A 10,471-nucleotide genomic window follows, 5' to 3' on the forward strand; every position below is an offset into this window, starting at 1 on the left:
TGCGGCAGGCTCCGTGGCGGGCGCACCGGCGGGCGCAGGCTACTACATTGGTGGCGACGACGCCGAGCACAGGTTGACGACACACAGGGTCGTGGTGGCGGCGAAGAGGAGGACACCGAGGTTGAGGAAGTCGATCCGGCGGAGGCTCCGGCGGCGAGCAAGGCCAAGGGTAAACTGAAGAAAAATGCGATGGCGGTGGCTCCCTCGACGCCCACCGAGGTGCGTGTCAAATGGATGACCAAGGAGGACGAGTGTTTGGCCGAGTCGTGGAAGGAGGTCAGCATCGACGCCGTGACCGGCGCCAACCAGTGCTCAGAGACCTACTGGGTGCGGGTGAAGAAGGCGTTCGACGAGCGGAAGTTCATCGACCCCAACTTTCAGGGAATACACATGGACCACGGCTACAAGGCCATGGGAAATTATTGGGGCATCATTCAGGCCAGGCCACGTGTAGCAAGTGACATGGCATACAAGACGAGATCGATCGCAGTCCGGAGAACGGCGCCAGCATGGACCGCAAGGTACGCCGTCGACTTCGACGTAGTTCGGCCTGATAGTCTAGCTGAATTTTTTCGACGAGTTTCGCCGTTCGTTTTGCAGATGTAGACGACAAAAAGAACGCCAAGTTCAAGTTCCTCCATGTCTTCACTCGCATCGACGGCTGCAAGATCTGGGCGGACACGTGCGCGGCCCTCGCCAAGGGCGGCGTGTACAACCCGGTGGCGTCCGTGCCCGGCGCGGCGGAAGGCCGCCCGGAGCTCGTCCAGAAGGCAGTCAAGGCAGCGAAGCTCATGGAACCGCCAACCGAGTGGCTGCAGGCTTCCATGGAGAAAGACGTGACCGACGCCAGGACGCACGTCGTGGCGCGGGTCGAGAAGTTCGACGCGAGCATGAAGACGTTGTTGAAGAACCAGAGCGTGCGGATCGACCTGCTGAAGGCCACCACCATAGCAAAGAAGAGGAACACGGACTGGGCGTTCCTCATAGCGGTGAACCCGGAGGTAATGGACGAGAGGGTGCACGTGTGGTATGCGGCGCAGCGCGACATCATCCTCAACCAGCTCCAAGAGGGCGAGCCGGCCGCTGCTGCTTCGTCACCCACACCGCGCCGATCTCCACCCTGAATACCTCCACACCAAGCACCGCCGCAACGCCAATGCCACCGGAGGAGGAGCCTGTCATCGACATCGCCGACGATGAGCCCACCGTTGCAAACGCTAAGGAGGTCGCCGCCATCGACGAGGAGCCCGTCTTCCCGGTCTAGGAGGCCAAACTTTTAGCTCAATCATCGTGTCTGTAATATCATCGTCAAACTAAGTCCTTTTGTGGGCGACAATCGCCAAGCTTGGCGAAGATCGGCAAACTTCTAGCCAATTTTTTGTAGCGAGAACGTAACATTCAAATATATCGTCGTTTCCACTGGACTGCCCTAGGCTCGTCGCTGGGAAACTGGGCTTCCCCAGACCAAAAGTTTCATCCATCCAGGCTAAATTGCACGGGATTTCGGGCTAGGGAGCCCCAACGAGTGCACTAATGCTGCCGAAAAATTTAAGGTAGATTTTTGTTTTTGGCACATGTTAGGTAACTTGTGTGCCTTCGCAGCTGGTGCATGGAACTCTCCGTTCCAAAAATCAAGGCGTATAAACTTGGTCACAAGTCAATGTTTTCTATGTTTGAACCAGTTTCTACACTACGTAAAAAGGAGGAACATGTTTCCTATTCTGCCCACCTCTCACTACGACTAAATTTTCGTCGTCCTCGTCGCTTCCTTCGTCGTGCTCGTGTCTGCTCCGCCCCGCACGCGCGCAAATGGGCCAAGCCCAATAAAACACAGAACCCTCGCCTACCCCGACCACGTCTAAATTCCGAGAATCCGCAGACCCTCGCGGTCCTCCTCGAGAGATCTTGGGTGCCCTAGCGTGCTTGGCCGGGGAGGGTGCCGACAGAAAGGAATGGGTCGGTCTCCCGACGGGGAGGTAGGAGGGACGTAGGAGCGAGCTGAAGATCCGGCCAAGCCGGCGCCATCGGTCACGGCCGCGGCGACAGCGACGACCCCATCCAAGTCCGCCTTCCGTTGTGGTCCTATTCCTTCCAGCCCTCTGAGAACTCCGAACTCAACATCTACATGTTAGTTTTTTACCTTTTACTCATAAAATCTAGAGAGGATTTGTATTTAGGTTATTGTTGATGCAGTGTATTTATCAAATTTCATTCCTCTTGTTAAATCGAGCTGGGACAGCCACACATCAACCATAGGACAGATGAGCTGGCGGAGGGTAATGATACCGTAGCTAGATCGAGCTGCTCCTCCCCCTCCTGTGACTTACCTACCCCTCCTGATATTGCTTATTACTCCCTCCGTGCAGAAATATAAGACGTTTTCCATTTCAGGTTCAAAATTTTCTAGGCATAGAAGTTTACCGAGTTTCCAAAATTGCCCCCGTGTCGGTCGCGCTTGCACTCCTCTCTGTCGGCCGGCCCTTCACTTGCTCGATAGGCGACACCACCTCTCTGCTCCGCTCTCTGCTTCCCTCGCATCACCGCCGAGCTCCCAACGCGTCGCTCTCTGTTGCTTGCTTGTATCACATCTATCCCTCTCCCGTGTTTGTATGGAGTAGTTGCAAATCTTGTTTTGTGCGTGCTAATTGCTAAGCTTTTGGGTCAAGTAGTAATTTCAGACCATATATTCTTCACGTGTATTAGATTATTTTTACAGCAATTGCTGGAGTTTAAAGTGATTGCTGAAGATGCACAAGTATTACTCTTTGCAATCGGCCTGGATTTAAGGTGACATATGAATCTCTTTTCATGTACCATGTATTCACAGACTAATCTAATAGAGGATTGTTCTACAACTTTTTTTCGCCGGTTTGATTCATACAATGATTTTAATTTTTAAAGACCAGTGGCTGCAGGGTTACTGTCAGCTACTAAATTTGATTCATGCAATGAGGATAAAGACCAATGGTTGTGGGGTTACTGGTGTACGGTATTTGGAACATGAAACTGCAGTGATGAACTACTTATTTTTGTTCCTGATGTGATATAATATTGGGTGTGTGAAGGCTGATAGTTTGCTTGTTTGTTTGATAAATTTGGTTGTATCCTTCATTAGATGGTTCTTGAATTGTTAGCGGACGATGATTACTATGGTGTCACAATATAGTTAAATATATTCAGTTCACCGGTCCAGTACAGCCTTACAGAAGATAATGTGAACATATAGCATGCAAGTGGTTAGGCTAAGCGCAAGTGGTTATCTGTAAGAGATCTCTAGAATTAGGAATTGTATAAGGAGAATAGTGGGAAGGGTGTCTACTGATCCTATCCAGAATAGCCTTTCTGAACTATATGGACCTTTCTGAACTATAAGGAGAATAGTGGGAAGGGTGTCTATGTTTTGCTTCACAATAACTATTTAATCAAGCTCCTACATGCTCTGTCTAGCTATTGATTTTTTACTGATTTGGGAATTATTTTTGGTGTTGCTAAATTAGGGGAGAGAGGCGCTGCCCCATGCCACGGTTACAATTTGAAGCTGGTAATTCCGAGTGCTTAATTGTTCGCTGCGGATAAAATTTACTACATCAGTCTCTTCTTGGTCATGCCTTTTATTCAATTTATTATGGATGTGTCGTACAGTATAAATAGTTTATGTCATCCTCTGAGGAATGGAGTCCTCAAGTTCTATTCAGAAAATGATGCAGCTGTTGCACTCAAGAAGATGAGCGATAAGGTTTGCAAATATAGCACAAGTCAAGATCTCAGGATAATACGCAAGTCTTAGTGTTGTTATTTTCCTTATGCTAACACAATTAATGAACAAATAATTGTTTCAGCAGCTTACTGGAAAGAACATGTGGTGCAGTATGAGAACATCCGACGATTTGCTGTTACTATTGAGTAAGGTGCATATTTGGTATCATTTCTTGTATTTGGAATTTGTGATGTTAAATGGAGCCCTGGACATGCGCCTTGAATTTGCGGGCCTAGCGGTGTTCCGCTTGGCTTCGCTTGAAAGGCCTACCAAGCCATCTATGTTGTCAGATATCTATACAGTAAAATTTCCCCTGGATTACATGCTTTTGTGGTGTTGCGCTATTTTTTTCATTAAGTAGATGCATGGTAGAAAAATTTCTTTCTTGACCAGACAGATTAAAAATTGTATGTACTCGTGTATGTTCCTGGAAGCAACAATTCTGTGTAAACAAATGGTTGGAATATTATTCATAGTAGAAGATTTCGCCCTGACAATAATGTATGCCCTGTAGCTCTCTATGATAGTTGTGTTCTTAAATAGTATAGAAATTCATGGGTAGTAGATTTTGGCGTACTAATAAAATAGTATAGAAATTCATGGGTAGTAGATTTTGGCGTACTAATATTAATTGTAACTTTGTAACTATCTGATATCTCACAGATGCCCATGTTGTACAAACGATGACATCTTTCTTTCCCATATTTAAAGACAATACATCACCCTATATGTGTCACATGCGAGTTGTTAATTTTGTAAATCTAATTGGATTAGTATCATACAAAGATTGGCTCGTTTGCACTTAGTATCAGTACTTCTGGATAAAATATAGCAGACACTAATTTATTCAAGCTCTGGCAGTAAGTAATTTGCACGATTCAACTGATAGTTGCATTGATCTATCTTCTTTGCACTTAAAATCGACTAGGAATGCAATTCATAACTTTTAAGCAGCCATGAGTCATGAACATGTCTGGGCATGTTAAAAAATGTGCAATTGCAGTATCACTTTCCATGCGAGGTAGGAAGCATACCAATTTAGAGGGAGATATATCATGTCATTAGCAAGTAAATATGTACATCCCTAAGAAAATGTTTTCTTAACATATAGATTAGCTTATTCATCTTGGTGCATAGTCTTTCGCTGAAAATTTTACTTCCTGTGTTCATAGTAGTAGTCGTGCAATTTCAAAAGACCAGTATGTTGTGATATACACCAGTTCATCGATTTAAGTTTCGTTTTTCTGCTTCCCTTTTGTTCATCGTTCTTCTGTTCTTGTGGCAAGTTGTGCCTCTTTATTATATAAATTTGGTCGTGGGAGTTAGGAAGACATGAAGGTGGACCATGAAGAGCAAGGAAAATTATGGAGGTTAGTTTGTGAGCTGTCTCTATATCAGAATTCTGGATAATTATTCCCTTCCGTTAGAATTCCATTCTAAGGCCTAATTGGAGTTTAATGTATATTGGTCCAAGACAACATAGTGGAAATAATTAAAGGAAGAACTTGATGTTGGTGTATTCCTGTTCTTCCGATTCAGTTTATGAGCATACATTCATACATATTGTCTACAAAGGCTTGTAAATTTTAACGCGTCTTTTGTTATGTGTTGGTCATCGGTAGATATCAGATTTCGAAATTCCTTAACAACACGCACCCATGTGTCAATCTTTTGTTTCAATATCTTGCCTGCTCTATGTGGCTTGTCGTTTTTAACTGGTCTGGGTAGTATTTCTAGGGTTTAATGTTGATATTGAATTGGGGAATAAATCCATTGCCACAATGTCACGTTCCGTTGGGAACCCCAGGGCAAGTTGTCTTTGTTGTCATATGCACATATAGATTCAGTTTTGCCCTGGGGTCAATACTCTCTATTGATCTCTTGTAATGGCTAACTTATGCTATAATTTATCTAGCATTATTTTTTTAATTGTACTTTTTTTTTATTGTAGAGGATCATTCATGGTAGCAAGATCCCTTACATGATTAGTCTGATCGAGTGGTTGAAAACCAGAGAGGCTGCTAGCTGACATGTATGTGTACTATGTGATGTTACTTTGAACAATTTATTTTTGTAGACAAATGGTTTTCTATTTATATCACCAAATTGTATGTAGATGTGTGGTAGTATTAATACATACAGTGATTCAAAATGTGCTAGACGTGTACTGCTGAGTAGAGGTTGCATTCCAAATATTGTGGGGTGTAAATTTTAAAAGCTTCAGCAACTTCAAAGTAATTATAAAAGCATAGTCTCACTTTTTAAAAATTCAGAGTTTTTATTCAGGTTTTGTGGAGCCTAAATTTAATTTAATGATCCTCTTGCTTTTGATATTCTTCATACCTGATTGGATGTTAAAATGAGCATGACCCCAGCTACCCTTTTGTTAGTAACATGCTGCATGGTGCTTCAAGAACTCTACCAAAAGGACAATCAGTGTAGGATATAACTAAGTATCCTTCCTACCATAGCGGTACCCAATATACAAATGTAATTCCATTCCAATTATAGATTATACCGTTGTTCAGAATGCTGAGTCCAGTATTGTACATTTGGTGTTTGAGTGCTTCATTGTTATTCAGAATATCAAGGAAAGTTTGAGTGTTTCATTGTTGTCCAGTATTTGATTATTCCGCAGTGCCATGACTCAAGGAAATTTTCATGTTAACTAAGGCTTAAAAAGGAAATTTGGTTATGCGTACATGTGGCTGCAAAATTACAGCTACGTGGCTGCAAAATTACGCTTTCTCGATATGTATCAGTTTCTAAATGCATTTGAAAAATCGGTTGCTAGAAAATTATTATGACTTCTCAAAATGCATTCTAATTGAATGTCAAACTATATGGTTGTCAAAACCTAATGATATCATGGGACCGTGGCAATGCACAGATATTTTACTATAACTATAGAAGTGAGGAGGAAGGAGCGCACGGACATTTAACTATAACTATAGAAGTGAGGAGGAAGGAACACATGTTTTCATCAAGTGCAAGGAGGTTAACCTGGTGTGTGGCGAAAGCATGGACTGAAACATGTTCGGCATAAACGATCGCCTTGAGGCACTACATATCGTATGGGAAATATCGGAGCAATTGAGGATTCAACTGATGACTGCTTGCTCATAGGACTTAATGCCATTCTATATATGTGCTTGCGAAATAAAATTGGAGACCCGTGGCAACGCATGGGCATTTTTACTAGTACATATAAAATTATAAACATCCACAATACCAAATCACTAGCAATAGATCCATAGTAAAAATATATTTTCATAGCGTATTCAATCAAATATATTACAAAATTACGAGCATCTATTTTTGCCTATTGTAAATATTGATATATTACATATATTTGATTGAGCTTAGTAAACTTTGACTTTTGCGTAAGTTTAAATGACTTCTATTTTGAAACGAAGGTAGTAGCCTAGAAACCTCTGAAATAGGACTAGATGACACGGACCATGTGGCATCAGTAGCATAGCTCATCTCAGTACTGTGGCATGCAGCAGCATCTATGGTATTCTTCTTAAGCTTCAGAAGTTGCTTGGCTACTTCGGTCATATCAGGATGGCCATCTTTCTTTTTAAGCTTGAGAAGTTGTTTTGCTACTTCGGTCATATCAGGACGGTCATCCTGCCATTCTTTTAGACACTTCATTGCTAGCTTGCCAATTTCTTCGAGGATGAATATATCTTCTTCCATTATAATCTCCTCATCAAACATTGATCTTCCACTCTTTTCTCTCTCATAGATATGACGGAACTGGATGACGAGGTTACAGCTTTCACCATGTACTGTTTGTTTCCTAGATATGAGTTCCAGGAGAACAACTCCAAAACCGTACACATCACTCTTTGGGGTTAATAGACCCGTGTTCTTAAACACCGGGTCCATGTAACCTCGGCAACCAACCACCTTCTTAGCTAATTTCTCCCCTAGTTTAAGCAGTTTAGATAGCCCAAAATCTGATATTTTTGGCATCAACTTCTCATCGAGAAGTATGTTGTCCGGTTTCACATCACCATGTCGTATGCCTTCAGAGTGCATATAGCATAATCCTTTGGCAGAGTCAATTGCAATGTCCAACCGTAACTTTGTCGAGAGATTTCGCCTTCTGTTGCTGTGAAGAATGTCTCTGAGGCTACCATTGGCAGCAAACTCATACACCAACATTGGAACATTCAACTGGAGGCAGCAACCCATCAGCTTGAGAACGTTAGGGTGGTCCATCTTCAATTGTATCATCACTTCCTCGGTAAATTCCTCTATTCTCTCTGCATCTACCTTGATAAAAGATTTAACTGCCACCACTGTTTCATCAGGTAGAGTCCCCTTGTACACTTTACCAAAGAACCCATTGCCTAGGCACTCTGCATTGTTCTTTGTGATTTTATTTAGGTCCTTCTCCGTGAAAATGGTTAGACCTGTGACCCTTTTAAGTATGTTACCGCCGTTCAATTCAAAATATCGAGCAAGTTTTTTCTTTTGGTGCATAATGAATGCCAACAGTAGTGCAACAACCAAGAAGAACATACCTAGGCTGATGCCTGCAATAGATCATGTAAGTTACTCCCCCGTTTATACTAAATGAAAAGAAAAGCTAAGCCATACAATTATTTTATCTATACCCCTTGTAGATAATAATGCTTGTGGGCACTACATAGAAAAGAGTAGATGTAAAGTTACTCTATAGATTGTTTGTTCTATTCCACCATGATATAAAATCAATACTTGGAATAATCATATGAGGTTTGCAGGAGTTGGGAATTCAACATTAATGAACATCAAACAGTTTTAACATTTTCATGGGTTCAATGAGATATAGCTACTCCCTCCGATCGATAATATATAAGTGTCAAACTCCGAAACTTGTTTAAACGCCGAAACTTATTTTGGATCGGAGGAGTAGGAAATAAGTCTAATAATGCATACCTAGAGCAATTCTTGCTTGAAATGGAAATTTTGGATTGCATGGATTTTGTTTTGGATCACCGGCACTCTCGTAGCCTGTACCGCATTCACAATCATATGAACCATCAGTGTCATGGCATAAACCATTGCACAGAAAATCCAATGGACGTGAACATTCATCTATATCTGCAACATGAATGAATGATTAAAAAAATTAAATAATAAAGCGTCATTTATAAAAAAAACTGCAACGTGAATGAATGAATTTACTGTAAAGTTAAGAAATAATATAGACTAGACACTTCTTAATTAGGACATAGGAGAACATTGTAATTATCCATAAAAGAACTATTCTTTTTTTTTTGCAAATCATAAAGAACTATTCATTGTAGTTGAATCGCAAGTGAGCCTTCGATTTCCCATCAGTTGCGACGATATATTCCTATAGGTAAAGGTACTACTGACAATTAATAAATCAATTCCTTTCAAATTAAGCGCGGCTACAAGCAGAAGGAGAATCTTACTTGTGCATCCCTGTTCAAGATACGGGTTGCCCTCGTAGCCTTTGGTGCAGTTGCAGACATATCCAGGGCCATTGGAAGAGTTGATGCACTGGCTGTGGTTGCTGACGCAGGTGTACTCGTGCCCCGGCGTGATCTCCGCCTTGTCGCACGACAGGGAACTACTGCCGTTGCTCTCACGAATGGCCCAGTCTAGTAGAAGCGGCTGTCTCGAGTTGAGGCTCTTACTTGTATTGATGTGGGCCACCTGGAATGCGTAGGTGTCTTTCTCCACGATGAAAGCGTAGTCGCAGGGGCAGAACTCCTGGTTGGCGTGCGACCAGAGCCCATCATTGGTGAAGCGCATCTCGTTGTCCGTCAGGTCCGGTGGGATATCGGTGTGGCAGCAGCCGACTCCGGCGCAGGCATAATCCTTGGCACTCTGGGAGTCATTGGCATAGGCGACGCATCCCGCGTAGTATGCGTATCCGTGGCGGCCACTTGGCCCGCTGTTGATATAGCTCAAGGTGTTGCAGCCAAGGACAAAGAGCTCGTTCCGTGTGTTGGAAATTCGGTAAACGCTATACTTGTTGAACTCCACGTCGCCTAGGTGTTTAGCTGTAATGATGTTGGCGGAATCGTAGCACTGGTATGCCACAGGTAGCATCACCTTGGCCTCCGGGAGTGGTGTCACGGCCAGGTTAAGCACTACTATCTGCTGGTTACTGTCCCCTAGAAGAGGAATGCCAGTGGTATTGCAGATGATCTCGAAGCCCGGGCGGAAGCAGCCTCTGCCGATGCCGAACGGGTAGGGGATGTCGACGTCACCACACCTCGATTGGCACTCTGGCCTCACAGTGAGACTCTTCGCGGTCGCCGCGAGTGCCGCAAGAAACAGCGCAGGCAGCCACAATGTGGTCGACATTTGTACTTATGTGTTGTTTCACCGTGAGCTACTAAATGGAGTTGCTACGTTAGATTGCAGGGCTACTAGGTAATACCGCGATTGTGAAACTGGAGAGGCCTGCAATAATTATTAGTACAAGAATATTAACATGGCAGAACTAAAAAAATGACACGAATAGAACCAAGCGAAAGCACTCCTGAATTGACTGGTTGTCACCGGTGAAGTGTATGACAATAGAATTATAGAAAGAGACTATGAAGTTAAAATAACAAAATACAATTTACAATTTTCATAAAGAAAATCACAATAGGATATGTTATGAAATCGGTTAAGAAGAATCAGCGTATCAATGTTATGAAATCGTTATAGTGTGCTATAGCTCGCGGTCGCTAAATC

The 10,471-nt window shown here is 43.1% G+C and overlaps 1 protein-coding gene across 1 annotated transcript; it reads right to left on the bottom strand.

Moving 5' to 3' along the window:
• Positions 1-6,166: 6,166 nt before the first annotated feature.
• LOC124671169 (putative wall-associated receptor kinase-like 16) lies at positions 6,167-10,093 on the bottom strand. The gene is made up of 3 exons (XM_047207583.1): positions 9,193-10,093; positions 7,190-8,304; positions 6,167-6,175 (listed from the first exon to the last, which is right to left on the bottom strand). The coding sequence occupies exons 1-3, from the start codon at positions 10,091-10,093 to the stop codon at positions 6,167-6,169; spliced, it is 2,025 nt and encodes a 674-aa protein (XP_047063539.1).
• Positions 10,094-10,471: the final 378 nt, after the last annotated feature.

Source organism: Lolium rigidum, chromosome 7 (assembly GCF_022539505.1).
Source record: "Lolium rigidum isolate FL_2022 chromosome 7, APGP_CSIRO_Lrig_0.1, whole genome shotgun sequence".
NCBI lineage: Eukaryota > Viridiplantae > Streptophyta > Magnoliopsida > Poales > Poaceae > Lolium > Lolium rigidum.

Excerpts from the sequence above, each read along its gene's own strand:
- LOC124671169 (XM_047207583.1), bottom strand. The coding sequence starts at position 10,093 with ATGTCGACCACATTGTGGCTGCCTGCGCTGTTTCTTGCGGCACTCGCG. Across the intron at positions 8,305-9,192 it reads TCTTGAACAGGGATGCACAA|GCATCAGCCTAGGTATGTTC; the intron begins GTAAGATTCTCC and ends GATCTATTGCAG.